This window comes from Cetorhinus maximus, chromosome 4 (genome assembly GCF_964194155.1).
Source record: "Cetorhinus maximus chromosome 4, sCetMax3.hap1.1, whole genome shotgun sequence".
Taxonomy (NCBI): Eukaryota; Metazoa; Chordata; class Chondrichthyes; order Lamniformes; family Cetorhinidae; genus Cetorhinus; species Cetorhinus maximus.
This window is the reverse complement of record NC_135882.1, coordinates 100,805,912-100,831,687: the sequence shown is the minus strand read 5'-3', so window position 1 is coordinate 100,831,687 and position 25,776 is coordinate 100,805,912. Positions and strand designations below refer to the sequence as shown.

Sequence of the window (25,776 nt, the reverse complement as noted above, 5' to 3'; positions counted from 1 at the left end):
TGAAAGTGGTGATATTTGTCTAAGAAAAGTGCTAATTAAGAATGGAAGACAGGATATTCAAAGTACAGCTCTAGTGGGGGTGGGGTGGAAAGACTAACAAGGTTTTAGTTTTAGATTTAAAAATAATGGAAATAGGTGGGGAAAGAAGAATCTATATAAATTATTGGAAAAAAAAGGGGGGGGGGAGAAACGATGGGGGGAGGGGGAGTTTAAGATCTAAAGTTGTTGAATTCAATATTCAGCCCGGAAGGCTGTAAAGTGCCTAGTCGGAAGATGAGGTGCTGTTCCTCCAGTTTGCGTTGGGCTTCACTGGAACAATGCAGCAAGCCAAGGACAGACATGTGGGCAAGAGAACAGGGTGGAGTGTTAAAATGGCAAGCGACAGGGAGGTTTGGGTCTTTCTTGCGGACAGACCGCAGGTGTTCCGCAAAAGGGTCGCCCAGTTTGCGTTTGGTCTCTCCAATGTAGAGGAGACCGCATTGGGAGCAACGAATGCAGTAGACTAAGTTAGGGGAAATGCAAGTGAAATGCTGCTTCACTTGAAAGGAGTGTTTGGGCCCTTGGACGGTGAGGAGAGAGGAAGTGAAGGGGCAGGTGTTGCATCTTCTGCGTGGGCATGGGGAGGTGCCATAAGTGGGGGTTGAGGAGTAGGGGGTGATGGAGGAGTGGACCAGGGTGTCCCGGAGGGAACGATCCCTACGGAATGCCGTCGGGGGGGTGAAGGGAAGATGTGTTTGGTGGTGGCATCATGCTGGAGTCGGCGGAAATGGCGGAGGATGATCCTTTGAATGCGGAGGCTGGTGGGGTGATGTGAGGACAAGGGGGACCCTATCATGTTTCTGGGCAGGAGGAGAAGGCGTGAGGGAGGATGCGTGGGATATGGGCCGGACACGGTTGAGGGCCCTGTCAACGACCGTGGATGGAAAACCTCGGTTAAGGAAGAAGGAGGACATGTCAGAGGAGCTGTTTTTGAAGGTAGCGTCATCAGAACAGATGCGACCGTCGCATCTGTTCTGATGACGCTACCTTCAAAAACAGCTCCTCTGACATGTCCTCCTTCTTCCTTAACCGAGGTTTTCCATCCACGGTCGTTGACAGGGCCCTCAACTGTGTCCAGCCCATATCCCGCGCATCCTCCCTCACGCCTTCTCCTCCTTCCCAGAAACATGATAGGGTCCCCCTTGTCCTCACTTATCACCCCACCAGCCTCCGCATTCAAAGGATCATCCTCCGCCATTTCCGCCAACTCCAGCATGATGCCACCACCAAACACATCTTCCCTTCACCCCCCCGACGGCATTCCGTAGGGATCGTTCCCTCCGGGACACCCTGGTCCACTCCTCCATCACCCCCTACTCCTCAACCCCCACTTATGGCACCTCCCCATGCCCACGCAGAAGATGCAACACCTGCCCCTTCACTTCCTCTCTCCTCACCGTCCAAGGGCCCAAACACTCCTTTCAAGTGAAGCAGCATTTCACTTGCATTTCCCCTAACTTAGTCTACTGCATTCGTTGCTCCCAATGCGGTCTCCTCTACATTGGAGAGACCAAACGCAAACTGGGCGACCCTTTTGCGGAACACCTGCGGTCTGTCCGCAAGAAAGACCCAAACCTCCCTGTCGCTTGCCATTTTAACACTCCACCCTGTTCTCTTGCCAACATGTCTGTCCTTGGCTTGCTGCATTGTTCCAGTGAAGCCCAACGCAAACTGGAGGAACAGCACCTCATCTTCCGACTAGGCACTTTACAGCCTTCCGGGCTGAATATTGAATTCAACAACTTTAGATCTTAAACTCCCCCTCCCCCCATCGTTTCTCCCCCCCCCCCCTTTTTTTTCCAATAATTTATATAGATTCTTCTTTCCCCACCTATTTCCATTATTTTTAAATCTAAAACTAAAACCTTGTTAGTCTTTCCACCCCACCCCCACTAGAGCTGTACTTTGAATATCCTGTCTTCCATTCTTAATTAGCACTTTTCTTAGACAAATATCACCACTTTCAACACCTTTTTGACCCTTATGTCTGTGACATCTTTTGATTAGCTGCTCATCTCCACAATCACCACACCCTCAACGTCTCTCTCCCCCCCCGCCCCCCCACCTTAAACCAGTTTATATTTCTCCCTTCTCCTAACTATGCTTCAGTTCTGCCAAAGGGCCATGAAGGCTCGAAACGTTAACTGATTTCTTCTCCGCCGATGCTGCCAGACCTGCTGAGTTTTTCCAGGTAATTCTGTTTTTGCTTTGAATGCGGAGGCTGGTGGGGTGTTTTTATCTCTGGAGCTTCCTGTCGCTTAACATTTCAATTCTTGGCCCTACTCCCAGCTTTGAATTCTCGGTCCTTGGCCTCCTACACTGTTTCAATGACATTCAATGGAAGTGTAAAGAAAAGCACCTCATCCTTTGATTGGACAGTTTACAGCCTTCCACACTCAACATGGGGTTTCAAAGTTTCAGATCAAGTTACCTGCCAGAATTAAATATGGGAGTTCAGACAACACAGTTAGCGACTGTCATTTGAACCTGAAATTTTGACTGTAGAAAGTCAAAATATTGCAGATACTTGAAACATAAACAGAAAATTCTTGTAACCATTTTTTCAGTGAGAAGGTGCTGGAAAGGATTCCATGATGCCATTTGCTGCTCCCTCTAGACTCATCTTTTGCTTCTTCACTTGTCCCATTATCACCCACCTTTGCTATCATCTCTATTGTTCTTTTCTTACCCTGCCTTTGTATTTGCTGAAAAGCTGTTAGATCTGTAACATTTCTTAGGTCTGACAAAAAGATTATCGACCTGAAACGTTAATTCTGTTTCTCGCTCTAAAGATGCTACCTGACCGGAGTATTTCAGCATTTTCTATTTATATTTCAGGTTTCCATAATCTACAGTATTTCAGCTTACTACAGTCTAATTTCCAGGTTCAAATGAGTTATTCATCTTTTGTGTTGCCTGAACTCTCAGGTTTAATTATAGCCTGTAACTAGCTCCCAGGAAACCATTTATTCTTGATGTAAACACCGATATGCTAATCCTTTGAGGACAGCAGGGTGTGCACCATTTCTACAAAACAACATTTTATTTTTTGTTTATTCAAAGATCACTCTCAATTAGGATGAATAAATAAAATATGAATTGCATCCTTTTCTCAAATCTGATCCTTTCTCAGCTATTATTTTACAAATTTACAGGAATTTCTTTTATAATACTGTAGTCTTTTTAACAATAACCCAAAGGGTATAATAGTTTTTATGCTTATGCACCCAATATTAAGAGCGAATGTTTTGAATTTTAGTCCGTCACCACACCAAAACTACATGGGTTTGCTTCTGTGAACTGCCAGTCTGTTGAGCTATCCCACCAAATCACATGTTATCAGGTGGCGAGTGTGGAGCCAGAGGCTTTCCTTTAGGGGAGGGGAAAAGTGAAAAATCAAGAAGGCAAATTGTCAACAAGAAAAAATTGCAGCTTTCCTCATAATGAATTCGACAGACAGTGGTAGAAGGATGTAATAAATTTAACTCAATAGATGTGCAAAACCAGGAAAAAGAAAGCAGTGGGTCATTTTGTGATTTATGTAGTAAACCTACGAGTTTTACTTTTTCTTAAATTGCTTTTGAGCTTTACACAAAATAAAGCTATTTCTGTGATCCATTCACTCTTTGCAGCAAGGTGAGAACTTTTAATTATAGCAGAGACCATATAAAACATTTTTTAAAAAAGTCAAACAGAATAGGATTAGGGAGCAATGAACAATAGCACTGAGTGATCCTTGAAGTCACTCTATTCATAAACATCAGTGCACTCTAATATGGAATACAAGCATTTAATGTGACTTTTTAGACATTGCAGTAAAATTAAAAGCATACCTATATTTATAGGTATAAATATAGATTATAGGACTTAATTTTTCAAGTTTTAACAGTGCCAGTCATCTTGGAAATGTAATGCAATTTGGCCCTGTTGTATATTCCAATATTCTTAAAACACAATTTTCCATATCTATAACATGATACATGCCTCAATGTTGAAAAGTATCGTGTTAACATTTTGAGTGGGCGATAAAATATTGAATGGGAATTAAAATCTTGAAAAAAATATAAGGATTGGAGTATGCATAATATACACATTTTTCATTTATTACATTTTCAAATACTACTTTACAAAACATTGGCTAAAGAAAAAAATCAGCCTCCAAGGAAAATAAAACAAATATCATTCTAAACAAAAGCACTGTGATGAGCTAAAAGATTCAAGAAATAAGGGCAAGTGCCTAATTTTCATTCTAACACAGTTGTCACTACATATTTCATATTCTTATTTTTAAAGGAATATTTTGCTTTCCACAAAAGTCATTACACCTCTATTGATCCCCGAAGAAAATAATTTTAATTGATTAGGTAAGTGAAGTAGACGCACAATGGGAGAAGCTTCTGCTGCAAAGGTGAATTCAGTCATACACAAACTCCAATCTTGCCTGGATGAGTGCAGCTCCAACAACACTCAAGAAGCTTGACAACATCTGGGATAAAACAGCCCGCTTGATTTGCACCCCATCTACAAACATTCACTCCCTCCACTAATGATGCACTGCAGGAATTCACCAAGACTCCTTAAACAGTAACCTTCCAAACTCAGAACCTCTACCATCTAGAAGGACACGGGCAGCAGACACATGGGGACATCACCAGCTGGAAGTTCCCCTCCAAGTCACTCACTATCCTGACTTGGAGCTATATTGCCGTTCCTTCACTGTTGCTGAGTCAAAATCCTGGGACTCTTTCCCTAACAGCACTGTGAGTGTACCTACACCACATGGTCTGCAGCAGTTCAAGGCGGCAGCTCACCACCACCTTCTCAAGGGCAATTAGGGATGGGCAATAAATGCTGGCCCAGCCTACGATGCCCACATCCCATGAATGAATAAAAAAAATCAGTCTGTAAACCTGTTGAGCGACAGAATCACTAAAGATGATTCTGACGGTACATCAGCTTCACTTCCTCTCATTTTAGATGCCAGTCCTTGGGACTCCATGCTTATATAAAATAATAAGAATGTAAAACAGACAGGGAAATAAGAACTTTATTTGGATTGCACCTTTGATTTTTAAGGCAGTTGGTTGAAGATTACAGACAGCATTGTCTGGTCACAAAGACGGGATTAAAAAACAATTTATAAACTTGTTTTACAGTATTTTACACAGAAAGTACTTATCCCAAATTTATGCTATCCTTTAGTTTTATACAGATTGCAGACAAGATGTACAGACAGCTTATTATGCATGCTTTCTCAGCGAATGGCTTTGTTCTAGATTGTTCCATCAATTGTTTTCATTATCAAGCTCAGATAACCTTGTTTGTCACTATGACATTTTCAAGTATTATAAAAATCTTCCTAAAACCCCTTTACTCCACTGTCAACTTCAAAATTGCCATTTAAAATTATGTTTTCTCATTCTTGTATCTTATTTCCCTCCATGGATCCTACAAAATTCTCTGGTAAAAAGACATAACTCCTCTGAGGTTGTTGCCGTTGCTTCTCCTGAACAAATTGGGCAAGCCTGCCCTAAGGGGAGTCATCAGCCAGTTTTCCCTTTATTTCTATGAGGCACCTGGTCTTGCTCACTGTCTATTTTGATGACAAGGGGCATGAATGGAAACTTCTCTGAGAATTCTCAGGCAACAAACCTAAAATCCCCTACCATTCTTCAGCCATCTTTATATTAAAGCAGGCAAACACCTCTAATAGTTTTTTTCCCCTAAAATATAGTCCAGGTATCTGACTATACAAATTAATCTTTACATTAAACCTTTTTTCATGCCTTCCCCAATTCATTGCACTCCATCACATCCATGCCTCCCAACCCACCCATACTCTACCCAGGATATTTGGGTCCGTAGCTTGGTCAATCAGACAATCCACCTGGCACTCTACAGAAAGCCCTTCTTCTGGTTCTCTGGCTCGGACATTGTGTTTTTTGTCTCCCATGGCTACAGCTACGTAGCTATCATAAGCCGTTGATTTTTCATGCCCCAACCGCAATTCATCTCTGAAATGAAAACAATTATCCTGAATATAAATTTGAGAAAAGGCAACTTGTACATAATACTTAGATATGACATATTTAACACTGAAATCCCTGAAAGCTCAGGGAACACCAAAGCCTGGATTTTGCAGTAGAAGTAATAACCCTCGCCATTAATAAAATGTAAAATTGGGGAACAATGTCCGCCAACCTTACAAGCGCAGTTAAACATGGGAATTGTTAAATTAATGTTGCTAATATTATTAACAATGTTAATACACAAGAATGATGCTTTACAAGTAGTATGTCTGTCTATGATAAAAGCAAAAAACTGCGGATGCTGGAAATCCAAAACAAAATCAAAAATACCTGGAAAAACTCAGCAGGTCTGGCAGCATTTGCGGAGAGGGACACAGTTAACGTTTCGAGTCCGAATGACCCTTCAACAGAACTAAGTAAAAATAGAAGAGAGGTGAAATAACTAGCTTATATTTCACCTCTTCTATTTTTACTTAGTTCTGTTGAAGGGTCATTCGGACTCGAAACGTTAACTATGTCCCTCTCCGCAGATGCTGCCAGACCTGCTGAGTTTTTCCAGGTATTTTTGTTATTGGTATGTCTGTCTACCTTTAATGCAAAGCCTAATAGGTCAAAAGGACAATATATTCAAAAAGATGCGCCAAGGTTAAAGACCTAGAGATTTGGCATCAAAGCAGATAATTGGTATCTGCATTTAATATTGTGAAATGCAAAGTAATTTAAATCACTGTTAAAACAAGTGAGTATGAAAAAATGAAATACTTTTTCACTTGCGTCAAATGCATCAGCAAAATAATTTACAATAACTGACCAAACGGCAGCAGGATCATTAAGCAAAGAAAATATGGTGGCAATTAGAGTATTTCTGAGCAGATACACTAAAAAGCAAGGGTGACATTTTGTTTTGTTCCCAGTGTTTACCAAAGGATCCAGGCATTAGAAAAGGCAAGGACAGGTTTAAGGAGTTGAGTCTGTTTTCAAATGAAGGAGGACTTGGGGGAAGTGGGTAAGCAAAATTTGTAGGTTGGATGTAGAGAAATTATTGCATTAAATCATTAAGTAGAAAATCATGTTCAATAACTTGGAGCAACAGCTCCATATTCGCAATTATAATCCAACCATCTGAATAAATCTTTTATTAAAAACCCAAAACAAAGAAAGCCAAATGGGCTACTTTCTAGTTCCCACCTTAAGTTGTTACAACATTCAGTTTTATAAGCAAAAATTATATTAATTCCAAATGTAAAACCAACCAACCTGGTGATAGCAGATGGGTTAGCTCCTTCAAGTTTCCGTTTGGCATAGTTCACCTTTTGCCTTGGATACCAATTTATTTCATTTGTGTTAACTTCCTTACTCCACGTCCCTTCTTTTTTTAATTGTTTCAGTTCGAGGTTCTGCAAAAACGGAGAAATGTGAACAGTACTGTTTTTGTTTAAAAAAGGAAGTGCATAAACTCTGAATTAAATGATATTCCAAATACTTTGGGTTAGCAAAGCATTTAATCAGAAATAATTAGCTACTAAAGATAGCTTTGGCAAATTTGGAACAAATACTCTGCACTCAATACATAATTCTTATTACAGAATTATAGAAACTTACAGTATAGGAGGCCATTCAGCCCATTGTGCCTATACCAACATTTTGAAAGAGCAGTTGTGCTTAGTTACACAACTCTGATTTTTGTTTGTAACCCTGTTAAGTTCCTTACCTCAAGTACCTGTCCAGCTCCCCTTTAAAATTTCTGGAATCAGCTTTCACCAACTTTTCAGATACAGCGGCCCGTAACTTCCACACTCCCCAGCTCCGAATTTAAGGGGTACCCCAAAGATGCACTGGGGAATCCCTCTGGGAAGTTCCCAGGTAAGGGTTTGCACGGCAATTGCCCAGAGGAGCACACTTCCTCTGGACAATTGTGCTGCGCTGGGAACCATCCGAAAATACAAGTTAAATCGCAAACTTCGGATGGCTCCTCTGGGGTTGTACCAATAGTTAACCAGAAAAAAACTGGAAGAATTAAAACCTCTTCTAGCTTCTGAGTAACTAGTGTAAATACCCAGACTGACCCCATGGAACTCCCCTCCGACCCCCCAGACCACCCCCCACCCCTGGGACCACATACCCACCCTGTCCGACCATCCCCCCCACCCCGTCCCCTGATCCCCAGACCATCACCATTACCCCGCCTCCCCCGACCCTCACCCAACCACCCCGGACACCCCCGACCTCCAAATCCTATCTACTTACCTTAGACACACATTCCCCTGGCCCGTCAATTTCCCGAGCCCTTTAAACTTCTCTGCTTCGTGGCATCAAGTGCCGTAAAAAAGGGAGCGTGGCCTCCCTTGAATATGTTAGAGCTAGACTTCGCTGGGGCCTGTGAGGAATCTTTCGATGCAGGCCCCAATCAGCTCCGGCGAACGGAGGCAGCTAAGTAATTTTCAAAACCAGATAATTAGGGCCAGCACCTTCCGACGCTAGTCGGAGGTTACAGCCCAGCGTTCGAGATCCTGAAAACTCTTAGTGAAATAACTTCTCCATCTTTCTTTTAGATCTTTTGCCACTCAGTTTAAATCGATGACCTTTAGCTATGGTTACTTACACCGGAGGAAATCATTTTTTCCTCTATCAAAACCTCTCATCATCTGAAAAATCTCTATTACGCCACCTCTTCACCATCTTTATTCCAGGAAAAGTGCAACTTTTCCAACCTCGCCCTATAACTGCTAACATCCTAGTAAACGTTCTCCGTACCCTTTCTAAAACCTTTACATCCTTCCTGTAGTGTGGTGGCCAGAATTGCCCATGATACTCCAGCTGAGGTCTAACATTGGTTATGAATTTCCAGCATGATCACTGTGCTTTTTTCCCCTATTCCTCTATTTATAATCTTAAATAATCTATTTTCCATGTCAACCACCTCAACTGCCCTCCCACCTCAAAGGATTTGTGTATAGCTAACTCTGCTCATTTACACTTTTCAAAATTGTGCCACTTATAGCATAATGTCTTTCTAAACAAATCTCTCCTTATTAGGAACACATTTTTAACCCCTCTAAGCTGTATACTAACTGCCACTAAGGAGGCAGAAAGTAGAAGTGATTGCTATGATATAATACGAGCTCTCTCTCTCTCAACCTAATGAGGTATCTAGTACAAGCACAGTGTCTACGGATCATAGAAATCACCTGAAGGTAATCTGTGCTTATTTTGTTATGGGTAACAATACCTCAGTGGCTAGAACATGATTTACATTCAGAGTTAATGCCTGTATAAATACCAGACCATTGTGGTATTTTAGTCAGGCTGGAGCTGTTACTGCTGCCTTCTAATTCTAAATGGGGCAGGGTACTTTTGGTTCAACTCTGCTCAGAATTGGAACTATAATTAGACAGAAAGCAGGTAATTCTATGAGTCAAGAGTTGGAGGAAGTAGAAACCAGGTTGTATCTTGCAATATACTGTCCTAATCCTTCATAACTGAGAGTCTTGTACTGCAAAGCTCTTCTACACCAGTGTTGTCCAATATATTAGCTACTAGCCACATTTGCCTCATTGGAAATCCAGATGAAGTTAATTGCATTTTGGATTAGGAAAAAGAGTAATAGAGCACAGTTGTTGGACATGTGATCTCAATACCTATTTTCCCATTGTGTATGCATGTCCAGTTCAATATTTATGTTTGGCTGTAAAATGGTAAAATGAAAAGCAGTGTGCGAGCCTATCTTCTCAAATCATGTGTTAAGTAAATATACATATGTGAAATACATGTATCAAGATGTTTCTACTAAAATTAATGGGTGTGCTTAAAACCATGTCACTGAATCCACATCTGTCTCCCGTCAGCAATTTCTCTTGGACAACTTCCTGATACTTCCTGATGTAAGAATGCAGCAGCCTTATAAATAGCTATGTCTGGAGGCACAAGTGTGGCAGCAAGAACTGCCCCTATATTTGGCCAATTTAAATTTGAGACGAGCATATTTCAAACACAAACTGCAGCAGTATCTTGAACAGGGAAATCTTAAAGAATGAAAATCACTGAAGACATAACCTCACATAATTCATAAAAAAACAGGATAAAATTGACAGATCAGTGAGCTTGAAAATTGGTGTTGCAGCCAATTACTGTTTAAGATTTTGACAAAGGAGATCATCATCCTATTTTTCATTCCTGCTCCTCATACCCCTCAAAGCAATGCAAATTTCACATTATATTTTGTTTGGTCACTGCTAATTCATAATCTGGATCTGGTTACATCATTTCTGAAATTCCCAGGAGGAGGAGATGGATCAAACCAAAATTGCAGTTGAAGAATCATGAAATCCAGTCATTTTAATTACAGGGCATTATCAGTGTTCCTTTCCATTGCCAGTTACCTTCCAGTCTAACGATGGTTCTTTCACAAAGACATCCATGGTACTGAGGAGGAGATCTGGATCGAGACGGAACGCTCGCAATCCATGTACCATTGTGCTGTAGATAAGGCCAGATTCCTTCATTGGGAGCATAAGATTCAGGAACTGATGAGTTAGGCGGAATGGCATCAACTCTGGCACCGGCAGAAACTAAAAAGAATACAAGGCCATAACCAATACTTCAACCTTACAACACAGAGATTTTAATGTAAGCACATGTTTTGCTATCACTTATTACTGAAGCAGAAAATTACAAGTGGCAGTAGGCACATGTACAGAACCTTAACAATTACCCTGATCTAACCGTCATGTATTTATATCCAATAAATATTTTTGTAAAACAGTAAAGAATGTTCAGTAAAGAATGTTCAAAATGAGAAGTGGATCAAAGGTAGTACTAAGCCTGGTTTCTTTTTCTCTTCTCATCCATTTTTTCTGAAGGTGTTGACTTTTACAGAGGTACAGTTCTAGTGCTGCTGTTGGCCTCCACAATCCCACCCACATGAACCTAGCCACACAGATCTGCAGCTGAACCCATTTCTGTTAAATGGAGCTAAGTGGAAGTGAGGCATCTCTCCAAAAGGTGAGAATTTTATACATAGAAAAAGGGGCAGCCACACTTGGTGATGCTTGTTGCTTATTAAAACTTCCTCATTGTTTGTTACAAAGTATTACAACATATTTGGTGCACTAATTTTATGTCTTATCGTTAACACTCTGTAGATAGCTCCTACAACTCATTACACAACAAATTACTGAATAGCCTAGGGAAACGCCAAGCAGTGCTGTGAAGATTTCCTCAAAAACTGGAAGGTTAAACCAACCACTATCTTCCTTCAGAACCACCTAGTGCCATGTTCAGAACTAACAGAATCAAAATCCTGAGAAAAGGCCATCTTCCCACCAGCCAAGTAACCGTGTACGTTTAGTTGTACAGATCAGAAACATCCTGGGTTTGATCTGTGGCCTATACTGTGATACCAATTTCAAATCAGGCTGCAGAAAAGGTGCAATCTCTCCTCGTAGCCCAGGTAAGATTCTGCTAAATCGACACTGCACTCCCTCAAAAGATCAATCTATCCTTACTGAGAACTCCTCATAGTACTCCAGGTGTGAATTGAAATACAATAAATGCACAGCAACATTAAGATTCCTTGTCCTGTACAGTGAAATAATTCTCTATATCACTGCTGTACATTTCACGAGAGCTGATGATAGATCTGCCATCTGTAGCATTTCTGCAGTGAAAGACTAAAAGCCACAGCAGGAAATACTCCCCTAACAGTATACACCAAACAGAATAGCACAGTTTAGAGTAAGCTCCAAGGCAGTAACTAATCTTGAATTGAGATGACATTGATAAAAGCCCAAACTTAAAAGTATCACTTCTTCTGAGGACTTTGCCTCCTTTATCTTTCTTATAGATACGCTTCAGAAATAATTGATATAAAAAGCACTCTCTCACTGAAAGTGGAAAAATAGATAAAAATGAAAAAAATTTCTAGAATACTCAAAGTTACAATTCCTGTAGAGACCAATAACTTATAAAGACAAATTCGAACATCCAGTTGACAGTGGAAAGATGTCACAATTTCAATCTTTTACTGTAACAAGTGACTAAAAAACATTGACCAACAATATTTTATTTTTTTGTAGGCAACTTTATACTTTAAACTATAGAAAAGAGATTCCCCCTTTAACTTTTAGCACAAAAATCTCATGTTACAGTTATATGTTCCTATCCCTTAAGTGGACACTTCATCCTCCAGAAACCACTCAAATTATTCTCAGCTTCCGATAGCTTGCTCCTTTTTTACTTTCCCAGCTGGGCAACTTTAAATACCAGAACTGCCTTTCATTGTGTTACACTGTAGATCCCTTCCTCTAACTCCAAGCTAGGTGAATCTTCCAGTCTCCTTTAAATCCTCACGAACTCAGTCATCAATCTGAGTGCAAGCTTCTACCCGCCTCCTGCGTGGTGAATGATAGTCAGTATTTCCTCTGCTTAAGATGTAGTCCTGGCTGCTTCCATCACTTGCTCTCTACCTGTCAGATAGCTACAGACTACGCAAGGCCAAAACTGCAAAATTACTGTCTGTGATACTCATAGGTTGATAGGGAAGTCTATAACCTGATCTCAGAATGGATTCTTCTATCCTCTTCCCCATGGCAATGGGAAACACATTAACTTTGTATTGAGATAGAAATGCTAATTAGTTATCCTTGATCCCAATTTCCTTTCATCTTAGAAGTAACCAGATAGCTTATAGCACCACACTTTACAACTCAATACCTACAACAGATTTCTGGAATTTTGGGAGACTCAGGTTCTACTCATGGTATACACAAAGACTGCAGTCAGTGCTTCTAAGCGTAAATACCTTGCATTTTCCTCTCAGTAAAACAATCGTAGTCCTCCTTTGATCCCCAACAATCAAACCATCCAAGCTTAATGTCAGGCAGATTTCAGAACAGGTCACATGACCCCATTCATTTACCCTAAATTTAAAGACACAGTCCTAAACCATAATAATCCTATAAACCTCACACTTTAACACTGAACTAAATATCAAAATTTTAAAGTCCACAAACTTTCCTCAAATAGCTGGTTTTATAATACCACAAGATGGCAAGATTTTTAAGAAAATGGGAAGTAATGACAATTACTAATATCAACGATTTATATTCTGGTGGTAACTACATACAATATCAATTTTGCTTTTCCTCTTACTGATAATTGTTATCATAAAACAAGATTTATCATACCTGAGTAGCAGAACCAAATGTATGACCAAAGTCAATTCCCACCATCCCCCCGGTTTCCAGGTTGACCATAAAATTGGAGAGATGTCGATCACCGATACCAAGAATCCAATGACTAACACACATTAATGCATGAGAACTGGCAAAGTGGGAGCGAAGAGCAAGGAAAGCTTCTGGAGTGGTACTCATCTTCGTAAATGCTCTCCTAAATAATTGGATAGGGAGAACAGGAATTAGAGCAAAATACTGTGGATGCTGGAAATCTGAAATAAGAACAGAAAATGCTGGAAAAACTCAGCAGGTCTGACAGCATCTGTGGAGAGAGAAACAGAGTTAATGTTTTGCGTCCGTCTTCTTCAGAGTTCTGAGTTTTTCCAGCATTTTCTGTTTTTATTATATTCATGTAGGCTTGACTTTCAATTGCTCCATTTTATTAAAAAATTTCGAAACAAAGCAAAGGAACAATGGCCTGGATTTTGTATTTGTAATGACAGAGAAACTGTGAGCAATATCTGGTCTCTGCACTTAAATGGGAAAATCCAGAAGCTATTGCCAGTGATTCCCTGCCTATTCAAGGGGTGTGCTTCTGTAGTCCCCCCGCTGCCCACCACCCGCCCCCACGCCGACTACAAATCTTTAGAAACCACTGGACTGACTCGAATTCCCCTTTTATACTGTAATATTGATGTTAACCCCTGAAAAGGTTGAGCTTTACTAATGGGGTATAACTGGGCATTTAACAACGTACTAATTCATAACCACTGAAGAACCTCTATGGGCCTGGAATGCTCATTTTATATGTGTAATACCTACTTTTTCCATTATGTTATGTTATGGACAGGGAGAGATGTGGGATAATTTCCCCCTTTTCTCAACTCTTGGCTGACTGCAACAAGATGTAATTTAGAAATGGAATGTTTTAACCCCTTGTGTGCAATGAATTTAAAGAAAAGACATGAACAGGCTTTCTTGTAACTTTAAATTTAAAGAAAGGATAAATGTTTACTTCTCTCAACATAATTTCTAAAGCTATAACATGCCCTTAAATTACTCAAAGGGTGAAAAAAAAGTCACTTTTAATCAGTCCTCAAGATGGTAGTTGAAACATTGCAGGCTGAAGGATTCCCCCTCTTGATACACTGGGAAAAAAAAGAGGGTCGGAAGTTTCTGGTGATGAATTCGCACTGGTTCACCCCAAACAACAGCAAACCTCTGGTTTTCGAGTCAAAGTTGGTCGTAGTGAAAAGTTATTTTTGGCAGGTAAAATGAATAAGCCCCAATTTTCTGTTTAAGGTGACTTTTGGGGCAGGTTCCTTCCTTGTGCAGGTGAGAGATGGCTTTTCTCTGGTCTCTGCATCCCAGACAGAGCCCCACTCTGGCCTGTCCTGTCCTGTCCTTGTGGATTAATAAGGTACTTCCTGGTATTTCTTATCACAAGCCAGCATCTGTCATGTGACGACAGTATCAATGTTTTCCATTGCCCACATAATGGGTTGAATTTTCCCCCCATTGCGGGGGGAGTTGATGGTCGGGCGCATGCGGGCATGCTTCCGATCGGCGCCCCCAATCGGAGGTACGGTGCCATTTTACATGGGCGGGCCTTAGCGTGACATCTGCAGGGAAGCTCTGTGCGGGCCGGGCGGGGGGGATTCCTAAAACTGAGAGTGCGCTCTTCACGCATGCGCACAAAAGAGCGCACTCATCTCCCTGAGGCTAAGTGCAGACTCAGGGAGATCGGCTCTAAATGTGAAAAAGCTAAACATAGAAAAATAAAATTTCCCTAACATGTCCCCTCATGTGACAATGTCACATGAGTTGGGACATGTTCATAATTTCTAAAAAACTTTATTAAAATTTTAAAAATCCTACATGAAACCTCATCCCGCCCGTGGATGAGGTTTCATGTTTTCGCTACTTCCCGCCAGGGCTTCTGGTCTGCCCGCCAACCTTAAGGTTGGACGGGCACGTCCACTAATTACTTTAATTGCTCTGTCAATGGCCTCAATTGGCCATTGACAGGTCGGTGGGCGTGCAGCTGATTTTGCTATGCCCCTGCCGTCCTGAAAATTTAAATGAGGCGTGGTGACGTCAGGAGTTCCGCCCGATGTTACCGCGCGTCATTTTACATGTTGGCGAGCGGGCCCCGCCCCCGCTCGCCGACGGTAAAATCTAGCCCAATGGGTTGACAGCTAAGTAATTTGTCACACAGTGGAGAGTATTTGCTTTCTCATCAGCATTTCAGTTGTGATTAGCCTCTGAAATGTCTTTATTTGTTACAACCACAGCTGATGTTATTTGCTGGGCAAGTCAAATTCCAGTGAGAAACTTGTCCTACTGATCATAACCTTATTTTTTTGTACTTTGAAAGCAAGGGGAAAAAAACTACTGATCCCAGAAGCATAGAGTTCCAGTAACACTTTTAGGGTTTTAAAATTAAAAGATTAACAAGAAAAAAAACTTAAGCACACAAGATTAAAGCTACATAGTTAAAACAGTCTTACAAAACATTCCCTAAAAAATACCTACTTGGTTTGAACACACAAGTACTACTTGGCAACAGCTTCCTTATAGATTTTAACTATAAAAATCCAGTAATATTACCCAAGGCAAAAACTGTTGCTGCTTTAGTAAAGTATACCACACGACTTTTCACTTCCTTCCACTCTGCTGTGGAAAACCAAGAAAGTTCAGAAATAACCTGCTTCCTGAAGCAAAGGGCTGAATTTTCTGGGGTTGGCAGGGGGGATGCAGAGCAGGCGTGGACCCAATCACTGCCTGTGATTAGGTCTGCGCCACCATTTTACCTGGGCCAGCCAATTAAAGCCTGCCCAGCGTAATGCGCGACTCCCGAGGATAGCGGGAGTGGGTGGGTGGCGGCAGGAGTGCACTGTCCGCTGGGTCCAATGGTGACCAGGCGGCCTGTTTATATGAAGCGCTGGCAGGCTTTGCAAGGCTGCTCACAAGGACAAGTGGAAGGGCTCACCAGAGGGCTTCTGGTGAACAGGCCAGGCCGGAGGGTAGGCCAGCGGGACAGGCCAGACCGGAGGGTAGGCCAGCGGGACAGGCCAGACCGGAGGGTAGGCCAGCGGGACTGCCAGGCCGGAGGGTAGGCCAGCGGGACTGCCAGGCTGGAGGGTAGGCCAGTGGGACTGCCAGGCCGGAGGGTAGGCCAGCGGGACTGCCAGGCCGGAGGGTAGGGCGGGGAGGCCAGTGTGCCCCTCGTTTCTCGGATAACTGCCTTGCTGTCCTCCTCGAGGAGGTGTCAGCACGGCAGGTGGTGCTGGTTCCCCAGGATGGGAGGAGGCGGCCCCCCAACATGACAAAACATGTCTGGGAGGTGGTGGCGGAGGAGGTGATCTCCTGTGATGTGGTGCGGTGCACCTGGATCTAGTGTTACAAGCGCTTCAATGACTTGTGCTCTGGCAGGGTGAGTACCATGTTGGCATTGGTCATTTAACCCAGCAGGTCGGCTTACCCCCTGCTGCCCACCCCCCACAAGCCTGAGTGTAGTGACTGCATTGAATCATTGATGGCATGTGTCCTTTGCTGGGTGGGCAAGCAGATACTGCCCATGCTGTGGACAGCCTGAGAGGGTGATGAAGAGATGTGTTTTGCCCCCCGCAGCATGCGTTACACTGAGTCCCACATGACTGGTTTGGGGGCAACTTGGAGAAGCTGCACTTAGACGCTGTGTTTGAACTCCAGGACATGTCCAAGTCAGGGTGATGACATGATGGGAGGGGAGCTTCAAGATGGTGTGGCAACAAACCATCTGCTGCGCTCTGCGCTCCATATGCTTGCGCCTCTTTGGTATGGAAGGATATACCGTGTGGTGCCTAATGTGATGTAGGCAGCATGTGTTGAAGGGCGGGGAGCAGGCCTAGCATCTTGATGAGAGTGTTCAGCAGCAGTGGGGTGAGGAGGCACTGGAGCCCTGATATATCCCACTCTGGTTGGGGTGGGCCGTGCGCGAAGAAAATCCATGTACAATTTGCACTAATCAATGCTTGTCTCTCATTTTCAGGAGAAGAATGCTCATAATCCATGTGTGCGCGCGGACTGGCGGTGGCCAGGTGCTGATCGCCATTCTTAGCCAGTTCGAGCAGGAGGCCCTGGATCTGGAGAGGCGCCATGTGCCCAGGTCCACTGATGTCGGTGAGGCTGGGGTGCCACGACCAGGTATTTATGCCCAACAGTGAGGTCAGCATTGTTCTCCCAACAGCCATAGCTCTGCTGAATGTTAATTGATTTAATTTTGCAACATGGCTTGACCATTGGTTATGGAAGAATGAGCGCATAATGATCCGGGGGACAGGGATGCACTTTGTCATTGTCTCCATGTTAACCGATCCACTGTCCTCGTTCTTCCTTTTAGCATCATAGGAGCAGGGCCGGGAGGGGGAGCAGCAGGGGCCCCCTCTCACTCCTGAGGGGCCTGAAGTCTCTCACCTTTTCTGCGAGGCAGGCACCAGCGCAGATACTAGCACCTCGGTGGGAATTCGAACATCGGCTAGTGTCCTGGGGCACAATGGCTGGAGGAGTTGGCAGAGACAGAGAGTGCCCATGGCGCCAGCAGTTGGAGGACTGCAGGGGACCAGGCACATACTCAGTCGGTGGCTGATGATGTGCCTCTGGAGTCATCGGCGATGCAGCAGGTGCAAAGAAATGCAGCCGGGTGTGCGGGAGCAACTGGGGGAGATACATGAGGCTATGCTTGGCTTGGTCTCCATGGTGGAGAAGTCTACGTGGATCGATCGCCAAAGCAATGAGCCACATGTCCAAGTGCCGCGACCCCCATGGAGAGTGTGGCGACTCTCATGGAGAGGCTACTCCAGGAGAACCATCAGGGCTTCCTGGGGATGCGCTCTGACCAGCAAACCCTCACATCGGCGTTGACCTCAGCTGGTCAGTGCCAGTGTGGGATATGGTCTGTGCATCAACTTTCCCAGCTTGGTGCCCATCCATCCATGGTGAGCAGGGAGGTCCAAAGCGAGCTCACGTCGGCGCAGCAGTTGCCTGGCGTCTCTGTGGGCTCCGCTCAGGGCGCTCTAGATGAGTGCGGCAGCTCCTCCGCCCCTCTCCCCAGTGACTGTAGCATCCAGTGAGGCTGCGATGACTGGGGAGATGCCAGCTGTGGAACTGGCAGTACCCTCCCAGGCGGGACCAGCACAGGCTCCACTGGCCAGAGGACAACCGCCAAGGTCCTCAAGGCCAACAGGACAGCAGAGTCGGCAGGCTGTCTCAGAAGCCACTACGAGCGATGGGGCAGCACCAAGACGTAGCACCGGGAAACGAAAATATAAGGCACCTTAGGCATACCATGAGTTTTTTTACTGGTGCTATTGTGTTGGACCGAGATGAGTTTTGATTTGTAACACTATTGTATATTTTTGGAACAAGTCGGTTTGCTTGACATATTAAATTCAGATATGTCACCATGGCTGAGGGTGTCTCTTTTCTTCTGCATGTGTATGGTTTCCAAAACTGTAATGAGTGCTTGGTTGGACATTCAGCTTTATCAACAAGGTCCTTAGTGACTGTTCCTAACCTGGTAGATTTTGCACTTAGGTGTCGAGTATCGAGCTTACAGCCCAGGTTTGTCCTGGTGGTCCATCTGTGGTGTGCTAGCTGAAGGCTCATTGGATTAAAGCCTCCCAGGTGTCACTGCTTCCCTGGAGTATGCCTGGGTTAGCGTCTACCCCCTCAGCATTTCCCTGAGCATGCTCATCCTCGGACTCACTGCTGGACTAATTGTATGCGTCAACATCATCATTGTCCAGTGCGTCCCCCCTTTTCCAGCACAAGATTGTGGAGAGCGCAGCATGTAACCACTATCACCGAGACATGATCTGGGGGGTACTGGAGTGTGCCCTCTGAGTGGTCCAGGCATCGGAAGCATATCTTGAGAAGGCCGATGGTTCTCTCCACTACAGCCCTTGTGGAGGCGTGGCTCCTATTGTACTGCTGCTCAGCTTCTGTTCTTGGATGGCGGAGAGGCGTCATGATCCACCTTCTGAGGGGATAGCCCTTGTCACCCAGCAGCCATCCATCAAGCCAGGCTGAAGCCCTGAAGAGCCCCGGCACCTGGGAGTGTCTGAGGATGTAGGCATCGTGAGAGCTGCCTGGGTACCTTGAAGAATCAGCATCCTGTGATCACACACTATCTGCACGTTCATGGAGTGGAAGCCCTTCCTGTTGACGAAGGCACCGGGCTCACCTGCTGGCGCCTTGATGGCCACATGTGTGCAGTCTATAGCACCCTGGATGTGGGGAAAGCCAGCAATGGCCGCGAAGCCTCTGGCTTGCCTGGTCCCAACGGTAGTGGATGAAGGTCAATGCATCTGTAATCTGCTTGACACAAGTGTGTACAGCTGATGGAGAGGCACTGTAAAGATCACACACCAACCCCTGGAAGGAGCCAGAGGCAGAGACGTTGAGGGCAGCTATGACCTTCAGAGCCACTGGCATGGGGTGTCCACCCACACAGTTAGCAGGGATCTCAGGCCCTATCATCTGACAGATATAGTTGACTGTCTCCCTGAGAGATGGAGCCTCCTTCGTCACTACACCTCAGATATATTGAGGTAGCTGCTTCGCCGCCTGTATACCCTGGCAGCAGGATAGTGGCGTCTTCTGCAGTCCCTTCCACCTTGGACTACCTCTTGACCCTGCGCCCCTTGTGCCTGTGCCTGTCCTCCCAAAGGTGGCCCCCCTGGAGGCTGAATGTGCACTACTGGCCTCCTCCCCCTTCTAGCCCTTCCTTCCTCCTCAGAGGAGCTGCCTCCAGTGGACAGTTCAGCTCCCATTCCCAGGCTAGGGGAAGGCTTCCTGAAACCTGCAGGCCCAGAAAAGATTCCTCACGGCAGAGTGCTGAGCTTAAGGTTAAGAGTCCAGAAAAAGCAGCTGGTATGCATTTTGAAGTACTGCAGATCATACAGGCAAGTTTCAAAAACTTTCAAAAATAAATACTTGACTATGCACACTCGCGACCCCAGTGAGCCCTCTTATCCTGCCTGTGGATGAGGTTAATGAGGTGTCCTACCCGCCTGCCTGTTGCACCGACCTGGAGATTGCACAGGCTCCAAAAAATCGGCGTTGATTGGTGAGTCAAGGGCCTCAAGTGGCCTGTTAATTAATGGTGGGCGCGTGTCGGACATCCTCGCGTGCCCACCCAGCGAAGTATCGCAGTGGCGTGCGGTGACAGTGGGATGCTTGCCCAACTTCACCACGCGTCATTTTACGCACCGACGTGCGGGGCCCGCCCCTGCATGCCAACGGGAAAATTCTGCCCAGGGACTTTTCTGATCTCACTGGATGGCTATTTCAGATTTCACACTCTTTCTCAGCACAGATCTGCTCTCAGGACATCCCCCCCACATACCGCCATAACTTCGCTCAATATATTTCCTTAAATATCTTTTTCCCCTTTCATCTTAGATTCCAATGTCCTAAGCATCTCTTTAAACTCAATTTTTCCAAAATATAAAAATCTTTCATGTTTTCCTATTGCCTCCACTTTTGAGTCAAATAAAATTTAATAATCTTCCCTTGTTTACTTATGAAATCTTTGTAAGTTATAAAAGTCCCTTACTCCCCTTTGAAATTTAACAGCTGAAAAGTCAAGTCCCTGCTTATCTCATAAAGCTAATTTTAAAACCCAACCCATTTACTTGTAAATCCAACTTCACCATAGCCTCCCATTACAAATGCATACATCTAGCACCTTTACCATTTTATCTCTCAGCTCTCACAGACAAGCTGTCTCTATGAACCTACCCCCATGTTTAATTAATAATGGACAAACAAATACACATCCTTCTTTAAAGAATATCACCATATTCCAAAAAATATAAAAGAAATAACATCCATCTTAACAATTTGAAATCTCATCTTCACTGACCAGCAATTATAGCCATTGTCATTTTAAATCTCTTCCATTGAAATAGTGAGGGGTAGTCAATCAGCATCTGGTAAGGCCATTTGCATTTTAAGTAATGTCCCAGAGATATGTTCAGACATGGCTGTACAGAAACCACAAAAGAAGTCACCTGACTCTCTTGAGTCCATTTTGTGAATGTACAGTGTCCATAAACCATGTTGCTTTTTAAAATCAAGTGTCCATCTCCCAATAAGCTTTACAGGCATATCACTTGACCATAACAGTTAGAGTATAAATTGCGAATATACTGACTATAGTCTTCCAGTCCTCCTCAGATATAAGGGTGGTGCAAGAGGGCTGGAGAAAATGTTACACCCTTGTTCAAAAAAGGATGTAAGGATAAACCCAGCAACTACAGGCAACTACTTTAACTCAATGATCGGAGAGCTTTTAGAAATGATAATACGGGGCAAAATTAGTAGCCACTTGGACAAATGTGCATTAATTAAAAGCCAGCTGGATTTGTTAAAGGAAAATTGTGTTCAACTAACTAGATTGGGTTTTTGATAGATAACAGAGGGTTGATGAGGGTAATGCATCTGATACAATGTACATGGACTTCCAAAAGGCTTTTCATGAAGTGCTATATAATAGGCTTGCCAACAAAGTTGAAGCACAGGGAATAAAATGGATAGCGGCAGCTTGGATATAAAGTTAGCTGAGGGACAGGAAAGAGAATAGTGGTGAACAGTTGTTTCTCAGACTAGAAAAAGATATACAGTGGGGTTCCCAAGGGGTCAGTACTAGGACCGTTGCTTTTCTTTATCTATAATAATGACATAAATTTGGGTGTAAAGGGCGCAATTTCAAAATTTGCAAATGATACAAAACTTGCAATTATAGTGCCCTAGAAAATAAGACACTTCAAGAGGTCATGGGCAGGTTGGAGGAATGGGTGGACATGTGACAGATGAAATTTAATACACAGAAGTGCAAAATGGTGCCTTTGTTACCTCTAGGCTGGTCTAATCCAAAGCACTCCTGACTGGCCTCCCATGTTCTACACTCTAATTCCTGACATCATCCAAAACTCTGCTACCCATCCCAACTTGCACCAAGGCCTGTTCATCTATCACCCTTGTGTTCATTGACCTACACAGGCTTGATTAAGTAATGCCTCAATTTTAAAAATTTCATCCTCATTTACAATCCCTCCATGGCCCTAGCCCCTCTCTGCCTTTGTATCTCCTCTAGTCCTACAAGCCGCCAAAATATATGCACTCCTCCAAATCTGGCCTTGAGGAGCCTGGATTTCAATTACTCCACTATTTGCAGCAGCTGCTAAAGCCTTAAGCTCTGAAATTCCCTCCCTAAATCACTCCTCGCTTTCCTCCTTTAAGATGTTCCTAAAACCTACTTCTTGAATGAAGCTTTTGGTTATCTGCCCTAACCTCTCCTTATTTAGCTCAGTGTCAAGTTTTGCTTTATAACGCTCCTGCAAAGTGCCTTGGGATGTTTCATTATGCTAAAGGCACTGTGTAAGTGCAAGTTGTTGTTATTGCAAGCATGGACAACTGCACTATCAGACTCAATATGCATATACATGTGAAACAGTGCTCATGTGAAAAAGAAGTTGCATTTATGCATTGCCTCAGGATGTTCAAAGTTCTTCACAGCCAAATTAATAGCTTTCTTTCAAATATAGCCACTATTATTTTGTAAGACAACTCTAGAAATCAGTTTGTGCAGACCCAGTTCCCGCAAATAGAAAATGAGCTAAGCGATCAATTAATCTAATTTAATGCTGGTTAAGGAATAAATATTAGCCAGGATACCAGTTCTTTTTGTGATCTTTTATAACTGCCTGAGCAGTTAGACATGGCTTTGGTTTACTGTTCCACCAGAAAGACATTGCAGCTTTTCCTCAATATTATGCTGAAATGTCTACCAACTAAGTTATGTGTTATAGTCCTGGGTTGGATTTCTGACTCAGAGTCAAGAATGCTACAAAATGACCTGTACCTTTTTGGTGCTTACATGGGCACACAACAATTTCTAAAAATGCAATAACTCCATGCTGGTGACTTGCCCCTTTTAGATTGATAATAACTCTAATAAAAACATTGGCAATTTGCTTGGAAACAAATCAGTTGAGCTGCATTCTGTTGACTCATTACCAGTAGGCTGCAACACTGATAGCTTATTTTATTTTTCTGATGACAAAGTGCATTAAATTAAGATGCACATAAAATTATTTAGAACAAAATACAAAGGATGTGAAAAGGCTACTTGGCTCATGGAATTTTAACTCTCGGATCTCAAGCCTTCTAATCACCATTCAACTGCATTTTAAACAACACCAATTAAAGTATATAAAAAGAAAAGTCCTGTGCCCAATGTTCCAATGTCAAAGAATAGACAAGCATGGCTTCTAACCTGTAAAGCTTGACTATACTATCACACGGATACAGAGAAGACATTGTAAACCTGAGGATAGGAGTTTTGGGCTCAGTTTGAAAAAGCTTTTAAGGCAGCATTAGTCATAGCTTAGGGCACATCCAGCTACAAAATAGGAAACTGATAGGAAAGGAACATAGAATTCTCCATCAACCACCAGCAAACAATTAATTTGGGAGAGCAATGTAACTGTAACTTAAATAATGGAGCCGTGATGAGGGCATTCGAATGTGTTGCATAGGTTATTGACAATCATGGCACAAACATGATCAATTATTCATATTTAATGCCTTAACTCACCTTAACAGATCTTGTGGTAAATCTCGCTCATAGTCTCTGAAAGTTTTGACTGTTTCAGTTCGACTGGCTTTCCTGTAAGGAGAAAACTTCGAACTATTATTAGACACCTTAATAATTCCAATGAATCAAATTTGAAAATATGTTTGTCAAGCAAGGGAACAATTCTATGCAAAATGTTTACTGATAATCCTGGAGATGGCACCACCATTTCTTCTGCCAGTGCAAGCAGTGAGATTCAGTTAATGAGATTCATACAAAATATTTTTGGTCTCAGCAGTACCATCATGGAAACTCAGTGATCACAGACCAACTGCTCCTCCAGTGAGGGAGGGGAATTCAAAGCATGAAGTACTGCTGAACACATCCCAAAGCCATTTTCAGAAAAAACATTGGCAGATGCTTGACAGGAGGCCAGGGCTCACTAATCTTCTTGACCACAAAGAATGGGAATTAAGGAGGAAGGAAAATCTGACCACTCTTCCACCGAAAATATCTCTGATCAGCAAATTTATACACTGAAAAAAAATGGGACATTTCTCTTTCTTTGAGGCACATAGTGCGCTGCAGCAATCCAGAAGAGATTTCCTTTCAAGTGTTAAAAGTTATACAATAAATCATTATAGCTCTTCAATACAGCTACTCTCTGAAGTTTTTAAAATTAATACTGCATTTTTATTTAGGCTATGGCAACATCAGCTGGTTTGATTTACAATGCTTCATGGGGCAGCAAAACATCACAAAAATATTTTTGGATTAAATATTTTTAAAAATGAACATTTCTGAATTAAGCACAATTTTTAAAGATCAAAATTAGTTGTCAACATTTTTCTTGGAAAATAGGAAATTTAGAAGAGGTTAGTTTGCGTGCATGCATCCATGCCACACAAGAACTCGTCCCCTTAAACTTTGAATACAGTCTCCCTGCATAAGTATCGTGTGGATGTAATTAGCTTTTAAGACTTCAAATACTTCCCATTTTGGAGTAGCAAGTTTAAACTGCAGTAATTTTTTGTGCTCTCATCAAATGGGGTTCGATATTTCTTCCTGCAATCCTGGCTTGACCATAGCTTCACACTGTCACAGTAACTGGGCCACTTTAGGCTGGTACTGGTTATTTTAATGCCCTCAACTGAATGCAAACTGGAATTTGATTTAAAGCTACTTAGTTTAATTCACTAATCAGACTCCTTGCATCAATACCAAGCTTCATCTGCCAAACTACTGAAAAGTTTCTTTTTCCTCATCAGTCAATCAACTTCACCTGTCCCCTTATTCTAAGGGTTCTAGGTGGATTTTAATTTCACATATCTATAAATAGGTGCAACAAGAGCATAATCAACCAAAACTACAGAGAGATCTGTTGCACTTGATCCTCACTGATAACCTACCATGTACATTTCTGACATTTTGAAGCTCTGACTTGAAGGATCAGCCAGAAAGATGGATTTTATCTTGATACTTTACTAAATAAAAATATCTTGACTCTATTTCCAGGCCTTTATGGTGGATCTGGACTCAATCATGTATTAGCTCATGCACAGGGCTGGTAGTTAACTACTCGATGCAGAAGTTATAGAATTGTAGAATGGTTACAGCACACAAGGAAGCCATTCGGCCCTTCATGCCGATGCTGGATCTCTGGAAGATTAATTCACATAGCCCCACTGCCCCCCCTCCTTTTCCATGTAATACTGCAAATTTTTTTTGCTTCAGATAATTAATCTATAAATCCCTGGAGGCAAAGTAATAGTTTGAACGATGCCTATAAGTGGAATCATTATGTTTTTCTTCTTTTTTGGCTTACTTAATTGATATATGGCTTCAATTGTCTGCCTCTGAAATATTCCTTTGACTACATTTAAGCATAAGCAGTGCTAATCAGGTCATACAG

The 25,776-nt window shown here is 42.9% G+C and overlaps 1 protein-coding gene across 1 annotated transcript in view; it reads right to left on the bottom strand.

The window, feature by feature from the left end:
• Nucleotides 1-5,072: 5,072 nt before the first annotated feature.
• Nucleotides 5,073-25,776, bottom strand: part of prkdc (protein kinase, DNA-activated, catalytic subunit) — a 238,827-nt gene continuing 218,123 nt past the window's right edge. Inside the window, exons 82-86 of the mRNA XM_078540537.1 lie at nt 23,886-23,957; nt 13,253-13,454; nt 10,448-10,636; nt 7,326-7,465; nt 5,073-6,053 (exon numbers count right to left, since the gene is read on the bottom strand). Coding sequence (XP_078396663.1) covers nt 5,849-6,053; nt 7,326-7,465; nt 10,448-10,636; nt 13,253-13,454; nt 23,886-23,957 — 808 coding nt within the window. The 3' untranslated portion in view covers nt 5,073-5,848. The remainder of the gene's footprint in view (nt 6,054-7,325; nt 7,466-10,447; nt 10,637-13,252; nt 13,455-23,885; nt 23,958-25,776) is intronic.